The sequence below is a fragment of the Branchiostoma lanceolatum genome, chromosome 2 (genome assembly GCF_035083965.1).
Source record: "Branchiostoma lanceolatum isolate klBraLanc5 chromosome 2, klBraLanc5.hap2, whole genome shotgun sequence".
NCBI lineage: Eukaryota > Metazoa > Chordata > Leptocardii > Amphioxiformes > Branchiostomatidae > Branchiostoma > Branchiostoma lanceolatum.
In genome coordinates, this window is record NC_089723.1 from 5,119,229 (window position 1) to 5,141,409 (window position 22,181).

The 22,181-nt window shown below is 44.0% G+C and overlaps 1 protein-coding gene across 3 annotated transcripts in view; it reads right to left on the reverse strand.

The window, feature by feature from the left end:
- The window catches only part of LOC136427228 (nucleolar protein 4-like), a 75,395-nt gene that overhangs the window by 27,493 nt on the left and 25,721 nt on the right, over positions 1-22,181 (reverse strand). For all 3 annotated transcript variants that reach the window (XM_066416010.1, XM_066416009.1, XM_066416011.1), the window contains exon 3: positions 12,519-12,719. In XM_066416010.1, the coding sequence (XP_066272107.1) occupies positions 12,519-12,719 (201 nt within the window). The remainder of the gene's footprint in view (positions 1-12,518; positions 12,720-22,181) is intronic.

A 22,181-nucleotide genomic window follows, 5' to 3' on the forward strand; every position in this document is an offset into this window, starting at 1 on the left:
GCTCCCCCCCGCGACGGACAGTGCAGTGGCCCAAAACAGGTCCGCCATTAAGTGGGGGAAGAGACAAAAACACATGTTTAAATTCTTTCTGACGGGGAAAATATCGAATCTACTTTTTGGGGGACACGACCTGTCACTAGATAAATCCTTAACAATCACATGCGATGGACTGTTGTGAAAATATACTGTGACTGTTTTACCTCGCTCTTGGTTGCCCGGCTTCTAGCCGCCCGCTTGGACATACTGCTGCTGAATGCGCCCTGGGGTATAAGGGTCCCTCCGGTTGATACAAGCGGAACCTTGCAGCGCCCTATTTTCCTCCCCTCGTCGCTAAAACAGCTCCAAACGTCCGGCAAAACCGACTCTTTTCCGTTCTGTCCGGCTGATTTGGTCAGTTGAGGGGGGTCGGCTGTTGCGGCGTGGTCAGTCTTGACCAGGTGAATCGAGATGGGGAAGAGAAAGAGGGAGAGAGAGACGGACTCCTCCCAAATTGGCACTGCACCCCTGTTTGGGTGGGTAGGTAGAGGGCGGAGGAGTGCGCCTGCGCGAGCGGGCGGAAGGGGGCCAGATGACGTGACGTTCGGGGTGCATCATCCGACGGCATAACACTACCTGACCTCGATAATTCTCCCACCAGACACCGGCGGCCGAACCGGAGCCATGCATTCAAGCCTCTGTTATTGCACTCTTTAACACCTGCACCCAGCTCCACACAAACACGTTTGGCTCCCTTTACCCTCTCTTAGTGTGGCTGCGTTTATGATGAACTAACCGGAAGAAATCCTGTCAGTCTTTAATATTTACCCCATAGTCCATATTATCAGTACATCGCAGCACCCTTTATATAGTGTTGTTGTCTGTTTCTGTTCTGACGCTCTATAACACCTGCACCCAGCTCCAAACAAACACGTTTGGCTCCCTTTACCCTCTCTTAGTGTGGCTGCGTTTATATGAACTAACCGGAAGAAATCCTGCCAGTCTTTAATATTTACCCCATAGTCCATATTATCAGTACATCGCCTGGTGTACCTCACAGCACCCTTTATATAGTGTTGATGTCTGTTTCTGTTCTGACGCTCTATAACACCGGCACCCAGCTCCAAACAAACAGTTTTGGCTTCTGCACCCTTTTTGAGTGCGGCTGTATTTCTTCTTCTTATATGAACTAACAGAAAGAAATCCTGACAGTCTGATTTACCACCATAGTCCATATTATCAGTACATCGCCTGGTGTACATGTACCTCACAGCACCCTTTATATAGTGTTGTCTGATTCTGTTCTGACGCTCTATCTATTACACTTGCACCCAGATCCAAACACTCACAGTTGGCTCTCTTTACCTTCTCTTATATATAGTGAGGCAGATTTTCTTATTCTGATATGAACTTACACGAAGGAATTTTGAGGAGTTATTTACTCTCATATATCGCACGGTGTACTTCGAATTCTCAGCACCCTTTATGCAGCGTTGAGCCATAGCTTGGCTTCTGATATGACACTCTTTAACACCTGCACCCTCATAGTTTTGGCTCCTGTACCCTTCTATAGTGTGTCTGTGTTTCCTCGTCAGATATGAACTGACAGGAAGAAATCCTGATTGCTTTATTTACTCCATAATCCATATCAACAGTTCATAGCCTTGTGTACCTCGCAGCACCCTTTTTATAGCGCTGATGTTTCACGAAATCGATCAGTTTTAAGCCATGCTTTATCTGTTCTAACCTTGTACCGTACCCAACCCAAGCAATGGAGCGGGCGGTTGGCAAGACTATAGCTAGCTGCCTACGTGTTAATTGCCTCTTCTTATGAAGTCAAAATACTAGTAAGGGAGCCACGCCAAGTATTCACATTATATATTACATTCAAATATTGAAATATTTCTCTATTTCTGTCATTTTTTTCCCGGTAACTCAATCGGGGCGAGACTTATACATAATCATTTTTTAGAGGAAGGGGGGCTGGCATTCGAATTACGGGACTCATTAAAAATATATCTAAGTGGGTCCGGGATGGTTTATTGTTCTCTGGACAGCCGATTCCCGGGGGATTGGCGATAATCCCGACTAATACTCTTGTTTAGCGGTCAGCATTGAGAACCAACCACCTGTTAGGGCCGGTACCTCAGAGGCCTTTGTCAGGCGGGAACGGTAGAACGCGGTGGTGGAGAGTCACTAGCCTCTACTCCCCAAGCAGAGGGGTGGGTCCGGCTGGTTTTTGACGTATTTTAGGCGTTTTTGTCAGGCTTTCTATTTTGTTTTGTTTTTTGTTCCCCCACCACCACCCTAAAAAAAACCGGGACAAAATAGAAAGCCCGACAAAAACGCCTAAACACGTCAATAACCAGCCGGACCCACTCCTCTGCTTGGAGAGCAACTAGCCTCTTCCAGTCACCCTCCGTTTCACTGGAAACAGGATAAATTTGTAGCCTCCTTCGCAGCCTTTTAGGAGTGGCCGGTGCTTATTTTAGGGGGGGCGGCGTTGATTTGCGATTTTCAACATATCGCGGCCAGGTTCTTATGCCGGGGAGTTTGTATTTTCCGCCTTAGGGCGAATCAGCGCTCCCCGAAAAAAGTTAACGCCGACCGCCCCTAAAAGGCTGCGATTAAGTCCAAGAAACGGGCCCTACAGACTGAATGATAAACCAGAAGAGTACAGTTTGCAACCTAGGGAAAGGGTAATTTTACCCTCGACGTGGACTGACTCCCCTGACTAATTCTTCACCATATTTTTGCCAAATTCTACTATCCATAACCCCCTTTGGCAGCCCCGGTGGAGGCTAGAAAGTCCCAGCGAGCGGAAAGACATATGGTCTGTCTGTCGACAACAGACGTGTGCCTCAGAAAGTGGCCACCATAACATACGGTTATGCTGTACACCAGAATTGCTTCGCACCGTTAACTTGAGCTGTCAGACGGCGGTTGAGCCAAGATGTCTGCTGAACGTACTCAAGAAAACTGTCGTTTGCACGTCAATATTTCCTGACTCAAGAAACCCGCACCGTTCTATTGGATTCATTGCTTTACCTTATTTCTCTGGGGAGGTCTAAGACTTCTTTAAAGATTTTGGAAAATTAGACCAAAATGAGATAGTCATGAATTTGAAATTGTATGCACCGCAAGCCAAATGCTTCCACACCGCTATATCTGTAAGCAAACATAAGTTTGAAGAAGTGGTCTGTTTCTTTGGGTAACAATTCTCACTTATGTTTGCAAACCTCTTGAAATGCTAGTCTGGAATTACAACCTAACACGGGAAGAAGAAAGAGGTATCCTTCTAACGTCAACAAGCGGCTGAAATATCAGTCAGAAGCAAAACAACGGCTTCTCCGTCTAAAGCGGAACATCAACAGGAGATAACATTTGGGAACACATCTGTGAGGTGGGCGCGATCAAGTGAAACAGTTCGTGGGCCATACCGGGTCGGTGTGTGGCCAGCTGTTTCCGTTATTTTACGGAGGGAAATACAAGACGACATTTTTGTTCCTCGATGCTCAGAGTGATTTTTTTACAGGTGTCATTTCCAAGTAGCGGTTTGATTTAGCGGTAACAGAATTCCTTTTTTTCCGTACGAAAAAGTATGTGATCAGATAAAAGATAGCTTTTCATAATCGTAGGCATCTCCAGCTCTTTACTTAGAAAACAGCAAACTTCTCAGCTGTTCTAGTATGTCCTAGGCGTACAGTGGGTTTCGAAATTACACTAGGTTGTTTCATTGCTTTACCTGACGGTACAACAAAACGGTTTGTAATGAGTATGCTTTATGATAAAGTGCAACAGGACTGTTGTATTCACATATCGATATTTCTACTCGAGTTGTCAATATCTCAAAAGACTTAGTTCCATCTCCCTTAGGCAAAAATTCTTCGAATCATTATCTTTAGCAAACCTTGAATGTAAAGCACATCTGTACCCATATTTACACCATTACTAAGAAGCGAGAAGAAGCCGAAATTCATGTAATTATTAGACTAGTGCTAGCTTGTCATTGTATATATGTATTTGTAAACTGTGACGTTTTTTGTTGTGACCTGTACTGAACCCAGTGTGTACATGTGTTCAATAAAGGTCACTCATTCATTATTGTGAGAGAGTCTGTACTTCTTGTAATATTTAGAATTGGCTATTTGAAGACGTTACAACATGGTGTTTCATTTGCGGTAGACGACCAGCTTATGGAAGTCCATGGCCTTTGAAACTATTCAGGAGCAGTCGTTCTATAGGTTAGAATAGATATAGACCCATTGTCTTGCCCCGTGTATTATGAATGAGCAAATGCACCTCAATGTGTCTTGCAACTTGTGGTTGGTTGTTAATCTCCAGGCAGATGTAGAAATGTAAAATCGTAACGTTTATCAAATTTCCGACTCCGCATGCACAGAGCAACAGGCATTTCTGTTGCTTCACGGAGCCGGTAGCTTGGCAAACTTTGCGATTTTACCTTCGTACATCTGCTTGGAGATTAGTTGGCAGTCCTATGTATGTTTTATTTGTGCACAGATGTTACTATCATAGTCACTTCAATCCAATTATTCAAAACAATCATGAAAACCCCATTGCAATATATCGCCACCTTTGGCGTTTAACCTTAGCACTATTGTTGGACAGTCAGACAATCTTTTACAAGTTTACAGAGTAAGACTGGCCATCCGTGATTATTTTGCTGGCCTATCTTGAGGGTACACCACCTCAACCCGTCCGTTACAAAAACAACGAGGACACTCGGCATTTTGTTACACTTACAGGGTACACAATTTACCAACAAAACTCGCCTTAGATACACAACTGTTAATCCAGCGTCACACAGCAAGAAAATAGCTTGCTTGGCGAGTCTGCGAGCTCAAAAAGACATTTTCGCGACCGGAATACGGCTGGTGTCCTCTCTAACACTGCGCGATTTTCAGGGATCGGCCGAAGTTCGCAGGTCAATGTAATAGATAAGGGTAGATTTTCAGGCGAAAAATGCGCTTGATTCTCTGACGATTTTAGAATTCGTGGACCCTTTGGTGATCCACAAATTCGACAGAAGGTTGTTGACAGTGCGATGCCTGTTTCAGTACAGCGCGCTGCGTGAGAAACCGTCTCCACACCCCTACACCAACAACGGATCACCCCTGGTCCTTCTAGCAGACAGAAACCTCCTCATACATTATCTCAAACGCGTGTGCGTGGACAAAATAATAAAACAAGCTCTTCTGCTGTCATTGTCAAGTAGATTTATGTAGCAAAACTTCATGAATTACAATACAAATTTAGTCCGTGTTGAAATGAAAAGAAAAACCCATAGCTTGCCCGCAAGATTTGTCACCCCCGCCCTACAGCGGGAATGGAATGTGCCGACCCCAAAACGAGGCTGCGGGGTAACAGGTGGTTGCTTGTGCTCCTAATGGCCGCCGTCGGACGCAAGGGTGCAATTTGTCCTACTTCTTGAAACCGTACACCATGCGCAAGGAAATCCTTTCGTATCAGACCCGACTTTCTTGCGTTCATCAAGCTCCAAGGAAAACACCCATAGCATTTTATAATGAGATATTTGAAGCGTTTGCTGTTGTGTTGGGAAAGATATGAAGACTGTAGACTTAGGCTAAATGGGTAAGTAATGAGCGGTAGGTTGAGCCAGATGTCGTTGTTATACAGTAGCTGGTATCTAGTATATCTTCGGCAGGATAAGGCAAAGTACAGAATGCATCACTGCGTTGGAAGCGCTACATACGCGCCGTGCACACCAATCTCCCTGGTACACAGAAAACTCCATCAATTTCTTTTATATAATCTAATATACGCAGTTTTTTAAAAAAGAGATGGTCCCAGTTTTTTTAATGAAAAATATTCACTTTATACGTTAAGGTCAACTTCTTTCATAATTTAGTGTTCGTACCGGTATATATTTTCCAGTCCAACGAATTACCCTGAAGATTCATTTATAGAAAATAAAAATGTTATAGCTACACTTCTCAGAACTACTGTCCCTGTAGCGCAACTGGTAGCAGTCTCACAGTTGAGCTCCTGGTTACAATTAGTTGGTAACTAGGAGACCCCGGTTCAATCCTGGGATTGTCATCTGAGTTGGGGCTGCACCCGTCTTTCGGAAGGGACGTAAAAAGGGGGTGCCGTGTTCGAGGAAGTGCTTCCATGAAAAATGAAAAATGCTAGCTACCCTAACCTCTACCAGGCCCCGTGGATGGCTGGTAAAATAGTAGAAATTCGCCAAATAGAGTGAATAGTATGCTAAGGGAGTCGGATACAGAGAGAGGGTCCAATATCGCAAACTGTAACTTCTATAGCGAACTAACTTCTCTGGCATGTTATCCGTCTATTGGGCCAATTTCTACGATTGGTAGAGGCTATAGCAACCCCTCTCGGTAAAAATCTACCCTACAAATGAGACAACAAGGAAACTTGCTGCCCTGTGTGCCACTAAGCACTGCAAGGATCTGAACGTAAGTGAAACGTATTTTAGCCGCAAGTCTGCCAGGTTTGACGTAAATAAGCTATTCATTCATCTTATAAGAAGCCTGCCTAGACCGACATTTCCCCCAAACGGTCGCGACATCGCTGCATTCATCGTGAGGCTGTTGACATGACACAATTAGGCCAGGCGATCTATTCTCGTGAGCCGGGATTTGTGCAGCGGGTGACTTCAGCTCTGGATACAAGTCATACAGCTAGCTACTGTCAGGGCTCGAAATTCATTTTTGGGGGGTATAGGTGGTGCACCCAACGTAGAAGTAAGGTGCACAGAAAAATGTTGGGTGCACAACATAGATCCAGCTACTGTCAGGGCTTGAAATTCGTTTTTTTAGAATAGGTACACTGATGCACCTATAACGTAAAAATTTAGGTGCACAGAAAAATATTGGGTGCACAACATTTGTAGAATGTCAGGAAAACAACAAACCTTACTGCTTTCATGCAGAGCTTGCATCTGAAATTCCTCAGCTAACTTAAAAGTTCTGTACAAGTGATAAAACAGAGGTTTTATTATTTTTTGGATACTTGAATGTTAAGAATATGCTGTATACTAGGGTACAATAGTACCATAACGTACGTAACCCTACACTAGTATTTTTGTGCACCCACAGTCAAAACTTTTTCGCACACCTCCAATGTTGGTTGCACAAAAGTGATTATGCACCCAGTATTTCGAGCCCTGAAGTGAGATGGAGAATGATGATGGCGATCCACCAAGACAGGTTCAGAAAGGACGGGGAGGGTTGAAAAGGAGAGATGTCTACGAGCTGGATTGGGCGCCCAAGAACTTATGAATACGATGGCGTTTAAAACTACAAAATCATTACCACAGCTCGTCCCAAAGAGAATATTATGTGTTCCATTCTGTTGAACATATTAATTTAGTTTTATACTAAAGTTAAAGGCTAAAGAATCTTCAAGAAGACGAAGACGGCCTCCTCAACGGGAAAAAAATGATATCTTAATGAAACTATATATTACCGAATTTAATATAGTTTATCTGATACGCGAAAAAATGATCTGCATTGAAACACATTGCAGGCTAATATTTTGCAAAATAGTCGGTGTCTTACACGTCCGCACGTGAATTAACCCACGTACAATTATATATACGAGTCATATACAATGTACCTGTTTTCGTCCTTACACCAGGAAATGACCCAGACATCTTGTCTAAGTGGGTGGCTATAGGTGTTAACTTACAGAAACCTTTGCTGACGTATTGTCGCAACAAATCAAAGGCAAACGTGCCGACCAACTTAACAAGCAAACCCGTAGGACGTTGAGACGTGCCACGTGATGATTTGGTTTAGTCCTGTCCGCCCACCCGCTATGGGCTTGTCTAGTCAGTTCTTTTTCTGATATAGATGAAGTCCCTTTTCATGTGTTTGACTATCCACCTGCGAAGACCTCCCCGTTTTTTTATGTTTTTTTTTTACCTCCGTGAAAAATGGAGGTATTGTTGTGTGTGTGTGTGTGCGCGCGCGCGCGCGTGTGTGTGTGTGTGTGTGTGCCTGTTAGTATAACTCTAGAACCTCTGGATGGATGATGATGATATTTGGTATGTGGGCAGGTCTTGGGAAGACAAAGGTCAAGGTCAATTTTCGGCCCCTGATATGTGACCTTGGTACTGCAGCAGAACCTCCTGTTTTTCATATCTTTTGTTCGGGACATGCAATTTTTTGGCTGTTTTCTGATCACTTGCGTGTTCTTATATGATGAAACGTAATCAGTACGCCAACCAAAGAACGCAATAAGAAATAAATGTGATGAGAAAATTATCTTTTAAAACACGTCCTTCCAGTGGGAGTCTGGAACGGAAGCTAGTGATTTACTAATAATGGTCGATGGTTGTACCTTCGAAAATCTATTCCCTCCCTCTTTGTTTTAATGTCTTTCATTTAGCCAGCCAAGCACACACACAAATACATGCCCGTGTAGACGTACTAAACCCGTCCAAGACTTATGTGGTAGGAGGGCAGAAGCCAGGGGATCGAGCATCCGTCATGTAACTTTGCATAAATCACTGTTCCAACAGACACAAATGTCACAACGTGTCCTAGTTGTGTGTCTGTACGCGTGCACTGACCCCCTCCTATACAAGACGACCGGCTTAGCTCGCAAAATTAGGGCATTTACGTCCATTTCTCCATGTTCAAAGAAGTAATTCTGAGCTGGCCTATTTAAGTAATTACATGCGTCCAGGCGTAAAGACCCGAAGGCGGGTTTAAAGCATGATATTTGACTAAATTGTCTATTTTTGTATGAACGTAATTAATGACAAGCGTGCAGAAGCGTGTGATGACAAACTGCTAGGTTGGCAAAATCGAATAGTCCAAGCGGAAAAATGAGGGTCATCTTTCGATAGGATGTTTGGAATAATTTCTAACTGTCCCATATGTTTCCTTTAGTAAAAATGTCACGGTACATTGGAGAACAAACAGCGATTTCTCTAGCCTGCTCACAATACGGACCTTAAACTAATATAAACTGACTTGTGACAACGAAACTCAGACAACTTTTCTTCCACACCTGACATATTATGCCTTTTGATGAGCATCCTTCTCATTGTAGATTTTCCGTAATGTCCTCATTGTTGTTGTTGTTTCTCAGCTTTCAAGAACAGAATCGACTGTACTGGTTTTCAAATGCTTGCATGAGTATGGATTCCATCGCCTTTGGAAGAAAGATTTTCAAGGATGTTAAGTATTCACTAGAATTCCCATGTTGAGCCTCACACTTTGCAACTCTTTCGGCAACGACGTCAGCCCTTGAACTTGGATACTGTGAAGAAAACAGGGATATCTGATAGCGCTACCTTGCGGATGTGTTGGGTAAGTGCAGAAACGTTAACGTTCAGAGGATGTCATCACTGCCCAAGAAGACCACTCAGGGGCCCAATGAAATCTGGTCAATGCATGTGGACAGGTGGTCACTATTGACAGGATTCTTAATGGGAAAAATTATCTAAGGGACCACCAAAAAGTGGTCACATTGGCCAGCAGGTCACTAGTACATGTTTGACTGAATTATTATTAGATAGGAGAAAACGAACCAAAAACATAGTCTTAAAGGCAACTAAAGTAATATTAGGGCCAAAAAATGGAAAGAAAAAAATGCTGAAATGTCTATGGTAGTGACATTTACTAACACTGTTTAACACATTTGCGTAATAACTGGCATACTTTTAGAATTTTAAAACCACGCAAATTGTGCCGTATGATGATCCACCCTTAGTTTCGCGAGCCTACAAAAACACTGGCGACGATTTTCAGTAAGTTCTCACATCACAACGACGCCGGATTTTTGCACGAAGGTCGTCGCTATACATTGTGATAGTGTTGTTTGAACTAATCATGTATAGAAATGACTAAATAAAGTGACTTTCAAAATCCGATTTTTGGGCTCTAATATTGCTTGGGGTTCCTTTAAACTGTGGCTATACCATGCCCAAATGTATGCCGTGTTGCATGGCGGTGATAGCATTTCCTATAGGGCCCCTCTGGCTTTGAAATCTTTTTAAGAGACAGTTCCTACGAACCATTTACGCATCGCAGACGGCGCGATTTGAATGTGCTATTACAGTTACTATCATGATGACGATGCCGTCAGGAATATGCAAGCTTGGTTAATTTGAGGGCCACGCCGACAACTCGTGTTATTTCATCACGACGCTACTGTCGAACTATATGATGTGTCTTCGTGTTCGTATAGCCCGATTATATCGCCGCATCCATATGTATGGGATGGCATGATTACCAACGATTCAGGTCACAGGCATATACTGAGCTAAGAACGTACAACATCGTCCCTATATGATGTAGCGGAGGCCACCTATGCAACAGCACTATTAAAGTGTAGAGAGCGCTTTGACGTATAAGGTCGTGTTCGCGTTTACATGGTTATATCCCGTCTATAGTTTCCAAATGTTAACGTATGCAACGCCTGGATGGAATTTTGACACAACGTTGACGAAACATCCAAAAGAAACCGTGGAGAATTCTATTGTAACTACAACAACCCCTGTAACGTTACCTGGCTGATACGCTAAGCCTAGGGGAAAATGGAGTGTTGTTAAGTTTGCGGCAGCGCTATAGTCACATACTGCTACAGTATTGACAAAAATGTTCGCAGTGGTTTTATGTTCGCGGTGAAACGGTCGCCGCGAAAACATCGAAATACACTAGTTCTGAACCGTTGGAGGGGAAAATATATACCTGTACGGACACTATATTGTGGTGAAAGTTTATTAATACAAAATGAAATTTGTTCTTTAAAAACAATCAATTCCGCATTAACAGTAACACATCATAACTGTGAACTTCAATGCTGGTCGAGGATTAAAAGGTGTCTAGTTATTGTGCTGACAGTTGACTTTGACATAAAAACAAAAAACGCCCCTGCAGTTCCAGAGGAAGCTGCTAGGGGGCCCAACACCACTTCTTTATTACATCACAAGCTATCTGCCACCCAAAAATCAAGACCACAGCACGTCCAGGTCAAAAGATACAAAAATTGAAGTTCTGCTGCAGTACCAAGGTCACATACCAGGGGGCCCAAAATCGACCTTGAATTTCGGCTTCACAACACCCGCTCACATACCAAATATCATCATAATCCATCAAGAGGCTCTTGAGTTATGCTGACTAGAGTAGTCCGGAAACACAGACAGACAAACAAACAGACAAACAGACAGACACACCCAAAACAATATCTCCATTTTTCATAGAGATAACAATTCACTGATCGCCCTGAGTCCCGTGTATGCACATTACGTGCTGGGGGCAGTCTGCTAAGTGTAGTGTTCCCGTGTGGCAGGCGGCGGCGTGTGTTTAGCCCCATGCGGCGCGGGCTGATGTGTGTGTAGTCAGTCATGAGATTATCCCAAATTAGACTCAATCACGGCGAAATCCCCGGACGACCCCTTTGCCTCGCCGGGAACTCGGCACGATTAATAGTCAATTCGGCACGAAGGCGGACACGTGTGGGGTATCGATCATCTACAGAGCCGGGGATGGAAATACTGGGTGCATCTGCACCTTTGTGCACCCAAAATAGACCCATTTCCAGTTCCCGCGAGAGTACAATCTAGCTAGCCTGGGTGCCATCCTAATTTCTACCGGGGCTCCTACACTCGCTACCCTAAAAAAAATTAATTTTTTTGAGGGTAGCGAGTGTAGGAGCCCCGGTAGGAATTAGGATGGCACCCAGGCTACAATCTAGCGCGATTTGACGAGGCATGCAATTGCACGGGCTCCTTCTAGCTTTGCAAATGTCGTCGAATGCAGAACCCGGCAGTGCACCTAATTATATTGCTGTGGGCGTGTCTGTGTCTGTCTGTCTGTCTGTCTAGCTGAAGAATCTCTGCATGGATTACGATGATATTTAGTATGTGGGTAGCTGTTGGAAAGGCAAAGGTCAAGGCCGATTTTGGGCCCCCTAGTATGTGACCTTGTTACTGCAGCAGAAGTTTCGTACATGATGTACATGACCAAACATAGATAGACATTTGCATAATCCGAATGTTTTTTGACTATGGGTGCGGTGGTGCACCTAGATATTTCTGTAGGCTGTAGGGTAAAGGTACTAAGTACTCGTATACAGAATATTATTAGAATTCAGGTATCAGAAAAGGCAATATAACCTGTGTTGTACTTAAATGTATTACACATGTATTACACTGAACGACCCGTCACACCTAACCATTGCGCAAATGCTGTAAGAGTTGTTTAAAGCTACCTCGTATAGTACTTGGTGGCAACGAGTTCCACTCTACGATAGTCCTTGGGAAAAACATATTCTGGGTTGATGTGTAAATTCTGATACTTGAAGGCATAACTATTACTGTGAATGCAGTAAATGGTTTTAAGTTTGCGTTTGAAACAATAGCAGGGCTGCAGTCATAGGTGGGCAAAAAAGTGTCGCGGTGGTTTTGAATTCGCGCTGAAGAGTTCACCGAGAAAACCGCGAACATTTAACCATCTAAACTATATTTACTGTACTTGTTCGTCTTGTTTCTTTCTTTCTAAATCCTCTTTCCAAGGTCTTACCTGCTCTTGGCTCCGTTCGCCCTTCCCATGAAGCACCTGGTCCATGATTGGCAGGTTGAAGTCGATCTGCGCAGGCTTGGAGGTGGTCACGTGATCCTCGTGGGCGGGGCTTGTGATGTGCATGCGCTTCTGGCACTCGCGGCACGACATCAGGAACCGCGTCACCGCCTCACGTGGCAGGAAGGAGTAGGTCTCCGCGATCTGAAGAAAATAGTGCGTCACTTAGTATGGTCACAGAATTGAAATTCTATAGATAACATCAACGTACAACAGGTTGAGTGAGTGAGTGAGTGAGTGAGTGAGTGAGTGAGTGAGTGAGTGAGTGAGTGAGTGAGTGAGTGAGTGAGTGAGTGAGTGGATAACGTCTACTGCCGACTCCAAATCTAATGGGAGGGTGCGATATAAAAACAAGATGGGCCAAAATTCACTTCGAATCCTACAACTACGCTCATGGCTACCCAACTAGTGTCACTTCTACAAGTACACTCTATGTTACCACACAAACTAACTTCCAATTTTCGGTATTTCTTTTCATGTGGACCATCACAAAAGGGGAAGGAAATTTGCGAAATTCAGGTGACCCTTCCACCGCGAATGTATGACACTGCGAATACGTCTCCCTTGTATGCCTACTTTACTACAGAAGTGTTTCAACCGCACATGTAAGACACCTCGAAGACCTACTTTCTTGTACTACATAGAAATAAGACCACCGTGAAAGTAAGTAATTAACAGTGGTGTAAAACGTGATGTATTTAGAGAGGGGGTAAAAAGACTGTTTATTGCTCAATCTATCAAGGACAAACATCACACTTTGATGAGGCTTCCTACACTCTAAAATTCCCTTTCCAAAGTCCTTCTTGCATGAAGCCGAGTGTTCAACCCATAAAGGAGGGCCTGCATGGGGGGGGGGGTGGTCCCGACAACGCTCTACGCTAAACTCGGAGGGCCGGCTACGTAATACGCTAAATTCAGAAAGCCTCCCTACGCTCTACGCTAAATTCAGAAAGCCCCCCTTACGCTCTACGCTAAATTTTGGAGTGGTCGGCAACGCTTTACGTAAAATTAAAACGGCCTATTACGCTCTACGTAAAAGGGGCATGCAGGCCCCCATAAAGGAAATATTGCCTTTCTCTACAAATGGAACCCAGCTCACAGAATCCTCGTACAACTTTCTTATGACCAAATAAACTTCGCGTCTCTCCTCTTTTCCTTTACGTGCGTTTGGCGCCCTTTCGTGTTGTCAGGCCCGGCAGTTGCGGACGGGAGCCGCTGATATCCCACCCTTCTCTGCCCACGAAAATGGCAGGATCGTGAATTAAACCGGAATAGAGGTCAGCATCTCGCCTAAATGTCGAAATGTGTGTTTGGGATAGAATAAAGACACATCCAAAACAGGTTATTTTGCTCTCGACCTGTTTGAGATAGAATAAAAACGTCCAGAACATGTAGTTTTGCCCTCGATCTGTTTGGGATAGAATACAGACCTATCCAAAACAGGTAATTTTGCCCTCGACCTGTTTGGAATAGAATAAAAACGTCCAAAACAGGTAATTTTGCCCTCGATCTGTTTGAAATAGAATAAAAACGTCCAAAACAGGTAGTTTTGCCCTCGATCTGTTTGGAATAGAATAAAAACGTCCAAAACAGGTAATTTTGCCCTCGATCTATTTGGTATAGAATAAAAACGTCCAAAACAGGTAATTTTGCCCTCGACCTGTTTGGAATAGAATAAAAACATATCCAAAACAGGTAATTTTGCCCTAGATATGTTTGGGATAGAATACAAACATATCCAAAACAGGTTATTTTGCCCTCGATCTGTTTGGGATAGACTAAAAACGCCTAAAACAGGTAGTTTATTTGCCCTCGACCTGTTTGGGATATCCCAGTAGGGACTTGGATTACGACCTCTTTCAAGGATAATGCACGCCCCCTTTCCTCCAGTGCCTGCCCGTACCTCACAGATTACCCCAAATCTGCATCACCCACATTTCGTGTGGAAATATGAAAATTACTTCGATACCAGCGAACGCGCTGATAGCGAATTTATTCCCGCTGTCAAACCTACTTATCTCTAAAGATAAGTGAGGAAAATTACGCCACATTCGTCTCAGCGAAGTGTCCTTTATTTGACCCTGAAGAGCGACACTTACGCTTCCGGAGCCCACTTGGATTTGTCCAATCTCATCCCATAGTCGTACATTAACCATACTTATCCGTTTTGTGATGCACCCTCATGTAAAAGTAAAAGAGAAAGTTGCTAGTAAAATTGCCATCATTCTTAGTGTTTTACGTGTTGTTCTAGGTGACTTTACCGCTGTAATTTTCACGGTGTACGTTGCGTTGGTGCAACACGGTATATTGCCCACCGCTGCCATCAATTGTTATATGCGCATAACGAGGCTTCGAGAGAGATGGTCGCACACAACAGAGATGAACTATAGACTGGCTCTGGCCCACATTGTCAGAGGTTTATTATCACAGGGACTGTGCCCTAACCCATCCCATATGTGCCTTCCCCCCATATTTGGTGAGACCTGGTCACCACAATATCATGCTGCACTGTGGTTGTAAGGTGTCCCGTACGGCGCTGTTAGTATACACGCTACTGTTCCGATGAGACCAAACTATCATTTCATTTCGTCTTTTTTTTATAGATTTACCGTATTGTGTATGGGTTGATAGAACAGGTGACTATAACATTTTCAATATGTCAACCAAGAACTAGATCCACTCATACCGGGAAGGACCCTTACTCTTTTCGATAGTTGTAGTGGGTACTTAGACGGGTTTGGATGAGTGACTCTCCTCAAACAAGCTTAGGGTCCTCCAGCTTTACGTTCCATCAATGAGGACGTCCCTAACCGAAGCTATGTACTCATGTCAAGTGAGGAAATGGGTGTTTTTAAGGCACTTAAAAGGGTGTTTTTAAGGCACTTAAAAGGGTGTTTTTAAGGCACTTAAAAGGGTGTTTTTAAGGCACTTAAAAGGATGTTTTTAAGGCACTTAAAAGTGCCTTTACCAAGGGCAAATCACTGGGGCCTGCCAATGATTCGAACCCAGAACCTTCAGATCCTAACTCAACAACCCTAATCACAGTGACTGAGAAACAACTTTCTTATTTTCATTTGAAAAATCATTTTGTCGCCGCTAAATCCAATTGAATATCTCATTATTCTCATCAAAAGAATCCAAATTGCTGTCCGTGCGCTGCGGCAGTTTTTATCTCCGGTCCACTGTTGCCATGGTTGTCTTTTATCCAATATCAAACTGTAATGACTTTACTTCCAAACACATCATCCCCATAGGCGAGGCAAGCCTCCCTATGACGTCCGTGTATGCTTCCCTGCGGCAGTAGGGCTCAGCCACCCCTTGTAGTGCCTGATTGCACATAGCCGGGCAGCAAGTTTCCGTGCTGTTTCAGTAGCAGGGTATATTTTCAGAGGGATGAGTTGCTAGCCCTTCCCTATAACGTGCTCAAGGCACCTCCTCGAACACGGGACCCCCGTTTTACTTCCCTTCCAAAAGACGGGTGCAGCCCCAACCGAGATATCCCGCCCAGGATTGAATCAGGTCTTCCAGTTCCCAACTAATTGGAACCAGGAGCTCAACTGTGAGGCTGCTACCTGTTGGCAGTTGGGTATCTCCTCCAATATACATGTGATAGGCTTCAGACCCAATTACACCGGTGGCCGTCGGGGGTGTAGTCCCGGCCGGAACCCGAAGCCAAAACTTTGTCCCGGTGGACTGCCTGGCACCGGCTTCCGGGGCTTACACGATTAGTTCACGCGGCGTCTATTTCTTACAGGGTCCCGCGTTGAATTTAAGTCCGAATTAAACTCAGCGTGGGACCAGGCCGCCCCCTCAAAAAAAGCCTGGCAGCCACAAGGTGTCCCACGGGGCCACGTAGGGGTCGCACCTAAAAGTGCCAAAACACAGCCCGTGGACTACCCGGCAGGGCCCCTTTTTCCAATTGGGACCGAAGCATTAAACGGAACACCCCATCCTAGTGTGTCTACTGGACACCCCGTGTTGTCTACATTACTCTCGCGTGTTGTTGTCAATTCTGGAGGCTGTCTCCAGGCCCGATAACTGTAATTAACCTGCCCAGGGCGCAGCCAGAAATTGTAAAAGCCGCCCGCCAAATTAGCGACAGTGATTTGCGAAAGTGCCAGGTAGTTAGGAACTGTGGAGAACTCCTTTGCATATCATATGTCGTATTTGAGACAGATATTGCGTTAATGAAGTTGCTAGACACTCCCTGCAATTGTCAACCTCTAGAATCAAAGTACTGTAAATGCAGAAATGTTGGCGTTGCTTTTATGTTCGCGGTTTTCGCGGTAAGTTCTTCGCCGCAAACTTCAAACCAAACCGAATTTTTGTTGCCCTCCTACCTCCTTCTATACTATTGTCTCAAACGCGAACTTGAAACTACGGCGAACACTCCATTTTCTCCCTATCGCGAATTGAAACCACGCTAACCTAATGCATTTACAAAATGTTGCTTTGTAAGCGTAGATATAGTTTTCATCGTCCAGACTATCTCAATATCAATACGGTGAAGCATCGTGACATTGTTGTCCATATCATGGATGCAGACCTGACATCGACACTATCTGTGCGATATTCAATCGATTTGACAAAAATGAAATTGTTACAAGACAAGAAAAAAGCTACTGGCTCTTTGTTAGTAGCATAACCTTGTCTTGACTTAGTGTCCAATTAAATACTAAATTGTCTTAACCTCATTAACATATCTATTCAGAGTTTTGGTATAAAACCTGGTTTCCCTGATCTTTCCTTAGCCACTGACGAAAGATAGTGGATGCTGTCTGGAACGACTGTTTCAAATTTTTATCCAGTTGCTTGAGTAACTATTTTTGGCGAGGTTCTCTGCTAGTTTGCTAACCAACGTACAGACAACCATTGACTTTCATCCCGAGCTCTTTGTCATAACAAAAACATCGCTAATCACTGGTTATCATTTTGATCACACCAAGTGCCCGTGTAAGATAAATCAACTGAGTGTAGTCGCCCCAATGTGTTTAGCTGCTATATCCACGTTGTCATGCACGTAGATGATTGCAGTTAACTGAAGTAGACAGACACCTTACCGATAAGGTTTGGTGATAGTGCCGGTGGTACCACCAAAGTCCAGAAAGTACCGGATCCATTGCGGCAGTCAAATCACACAGCAAGCACGAGAATTGTCTTCCCGTTAAACAAAAAAGATCTAGTCTTTTCAGCCAGGCCTTCGGTACTGTCTTCCCAGGGTTGTTTACGAGATATGGGTAAATCAGATTAAGTGTCAGCATATGAGACGTTCGCCTGACATACATACGCGGGACGCTACTGATAATAAAGTGAAGGTGCGGTCTGAGCATGAAGAAAGCAAAGTTATTGACGTTTCACTTTTTAGCCAGGATGCCAGACTGTTTCCAGGGCCTACACAGGCCAGCTCCTAGTTATAGCCTGGATGCCAGACTGTTTCCAGGGCCTACACAGGCCAGCTCCTAGCCTGGATGCCAGACTGTTTCCAGGGCCTACACAGGCCAGCTCCTAGCCTGGATGCCAGACTGTTTCCAGGGCCTACACAGGCCAGCTCCTAGCCTGGATGCCAGACTGTTTCCAGGGCCTACACAGGCCAGCTCCTAGCCTGGATGTCAGACTGTTTCCAGGGCCCACACAGGCCATCTCCTAGCCTGGATGTCAGACTGTTTCCAGGGCCTACACAGGCCAGCTCCTCTGCTCTTAGGCCAAAATGATCCCAAAGATAAGACCATGGCACGTCCAGGTCAAAAGGTACAAAAAACGGAAGTTCTGCTGCAGTACAAAGGTCACATACCACGGGGCCCAAAATTAATCTTCACCTTTGTCTTAACAACACCTACCCTCATACTAAATATAATTGTGATCCATCCAGAGGTTCTTGAGTTATGCTGACTACAAAACCAGAAACACAAACACAAACACACACACACACACACACACACACACACACACACACACACACACACACACACACACACACACACACACACACAAACATAGACACACACAAAGCAATATCTCCATTTTTCATAGAGATAAAAACTATACAACAGGTCCCCCTGAGTAAAGCCCTGAGACACACCATGGATTTTGCAGGCAGGGTGCAAACTTTGGTAGCGGGGCATGTGGCTCTCCTTACCGAAGGGGTTATACTAACTTATAGTCTAGCGCGGTGGGTCCGGCATCCAAGCTATGCTTTTCCGGCAGAACGCGTTTTCAAGATCGATTCTTTCGGAGATCGTTTGAGATCTGAAGGAGAAATAGTGACTGCATTTTCACAGATCAAGTGGTCATTATGGTCTTCATTAGTAAGAGAAATTACACCAACTTTGGCATGTTGTTACGACTTGAAGTACAAGAAAAGCTATATTTCTTAGACTGCTTGTTTGTTCACAGGACAACTTTCATACCAGATTTACAACGATGACTGTTTGCTTACGCTATAGTGCTATCAATAACATCTTGTTGATGGATAAAAAAATGATGAATTTTAAAAATATCATAAGATGATTTTCCTTGCATAGCGTGTTCACATAATTTTTTCCTCCTAGAGTCCTACCTTCCACATCACGATATTCATTTCAGTTTTATGATAAAATATGATCGGATCGGCTATTCACAATTGAGAATACATCTTGAGAAAATCCGGAACGGGGTGGGCTGGTGTTCGATATCGACTCCCAACAACCTTTGACCTATTGCTGACGTCACACGTGCATTGAGTCACGTGTCCAAAGTGTTTGGATCAGATACTAGTAGTTGAAGATTCAGTCCAAATTCCGATGAGTCCAATATTTTGGAGTTGGAGAAAAGTTTATTTCTACACAATCTTTAGAAAAGTTGTAGAATTTTGAACGGTCCCTAAAAAGCTTGAGCCATGGCTTGTCTTTGTGCTACTGCTGCCGAGCAGAGTGATGTGCCGACCCGCTGTCAAATCAAGTGCCCCGGACTCCGCCAAATTGCTCTCTCCAACAGAGATGCTTTACCGCCCCATTACACAGCGGGGTAACGAACTTCCCGATAGACATCAGGATGACTTCATTAGTTTCTGGGTCGGACAGGGGCGCGTGTTAAAGGGGAGGTTGACAATGATGCCCGAAGTGGATAAAGGCTGGGATCGGTAGAAAAATGAATGCGTCGCATCATTGAATCGCCGGTGAAGTGTAGTCTCTACCAGACTAAGTACTCTGGCTAAAGGGAGAATATTTGCCAGGGGGGTTTGGCCACCAAAGGGCTTCATTGGACGGTCGGAGGGGGGAATGTTAACCTTCCCGTGGACTGACTCTCCTGGCCAATTATTCCCCCTTTTGCCGAATCCTACGATTCGCACCCCCGTAGGAAGGCCTGGTGGAGGCCATGTGAAGAGGAAAGGCCGGTAATTGAGTTGCGCAGTAGAGCCAAATGTGTATACCCAAAATAAAATTTTTGTCTACTTTTTAAAAAGAATTTTCTTCCTTGAGCTCAAATTTTATTCAGATAGGTTGAGTTTTGATGGAGAGCAGAATAATTTGGTCTTCCTTTTTTCTAATCTGACCAGTTTTTTTTTTTTTTTTGCTTTTGCAATCCTTTGCCCAGAAATTGACCCCTAAATCAGTTTCTGGACTGACCCATTGGGACAGGGGGTGAAATCCTGGTGTCATTTCAATTCTCTGGCTGTAGCTCTTTAAAATGCCGGAGTTGACCTCCCACTTTTTGTACCCCAAAATATGACAAATGCAGCTTTGCAGTAAGAGTAAAGATTTCAGATTCTAAAGAAAGGTAAAATTGTTTTGAAGTGATTGCTTTTTATGTTTTTTCTATGTGATCCAATGGAAAGTTCACTGACTAGTCCCTGCCCTGAACGGAAAACCTACTGTATCTAAGAAGGACAGTCTTGGAGAGCTTAGATACTTAGAATTACTCATTTATCATTCGGACCCTTCCTTAGAGGGCACACATATGTGTACATGAAGTATATTTCATAATGATAATCCTCGATATAGATATGAGGTAATGTCTTTGGATAGCTCGCTGGTTGTAAACCGTGACCACATCGCTGTGTGACGCTGCCTAAATTCTCCTGAAGACACTCACGAAGATGTTTGGTTAGCCACGACTGTCGTGTATCTATGAGAATCAGTAGTGTAAACGGTACGTTAAACTCGACATGTTGATATATTCATATACTTGTACGTATGTTGATCCATTTGTTTGTATGTATCTGTGCATAGAATTAGTAGACCTTACGACAGTCGTTGCACTTTTGTTGTGTCAGTAAAGATTTTTTCGTATGCATGTCTTATTTTTCTCTTTAGAAAATAGTGGCTAAAGTAGATTACTTTGGCAATATTTCATAAATTTTAGGAATAACACCTAATAATAGATTTTACTTCCAATATTAAGACAAAAGGCACAAAGTTGGTTTCATTTCATTTAACTAACTCCTATGCCTTGTTCAAAATTTCCTTCTTACTTTCCCCCAAACTCGCTTAAATTTCCCGTTATTTTAACGTCTTTCCATACTGCAAACGCCCATGATTTTACCCCACTGTGCCCCCTTCCAGTATCGGAAAAGCGGGAGAACGAACCCAGTCCGCCCTCAGAGCTCAGCAAATGGAATCGCCACTTCAGTTTTTCCAGGGACACCGGAGGGAGTTTTGCATGATTGGCAGGTCACAATAACGTTCTGCCATCAGATGAGTCCCAGACTCCCAGAGTACATCACTTTGATACCTAGGTTAGGTCCCGGATGTGACATCTGTCGCTTGCACTAATGCTCAGACGGAAAATCGGTTCCCTGCGGCATTCTGCTCAGGATGAATCATAATAAATGAACTGCGTTTCTCCAGAAAAAACACCCCTGTTTTCTTTTTGATGTCAACGTTTTCCAGCCATTTTTGAGCATTAAAAGCAAGACTATGGTGCTTGAGTAAGGATGCTCTTTGTGGTTGATACTTTATTAAATCAGATTATACCAATCTAGGAGGCCCATTGTCGAACTTGACCTTCGTTTCCCGACCCCTGCCCACCTACCGTATATAATTAGGATCCATACACAGCTACTCGACTTATACTGTTCACTAGGGGTGGGTACCGGTACCGTGTACCGGTACAAAACCGGTATTTCTTAATGGACCGGTCCAAAAAAACCGGTCCGTAAAAAATCAGTGGACCGGCCTATGGACCGATTAGAAAATTCATAGTACCAGGCACCAGCAGGCGGCCACATAACTGTTCTAAGAAAATACAAAACAGCAGATTTAACGAGTTGTTTTCGAAGACTTTAGCTGTGAATCATATCTAGAGACACTAAAAGGATGAGTAAACAGACGACGAAAGAACCTAAGAAATTATATCGTTCCAGACATGACGTTTGGAGACTTTTACGTGTGTCTCGCTCTCCAAAATATGATGTACTGCAACGCTACTTTAATCAGGTACAGGTACAGGTCCGGACCTGGACCTGACCCTCTGGACCTGGACCGGACCTGAATTCTATGTACCGGTACCCACCCCTACTGTTCACACATACACATAACCTGTCCTTGGTGCTGAACACTATCCACACACACACACACACACACACACACACACACACACACACACACACACACACACACACACACACAC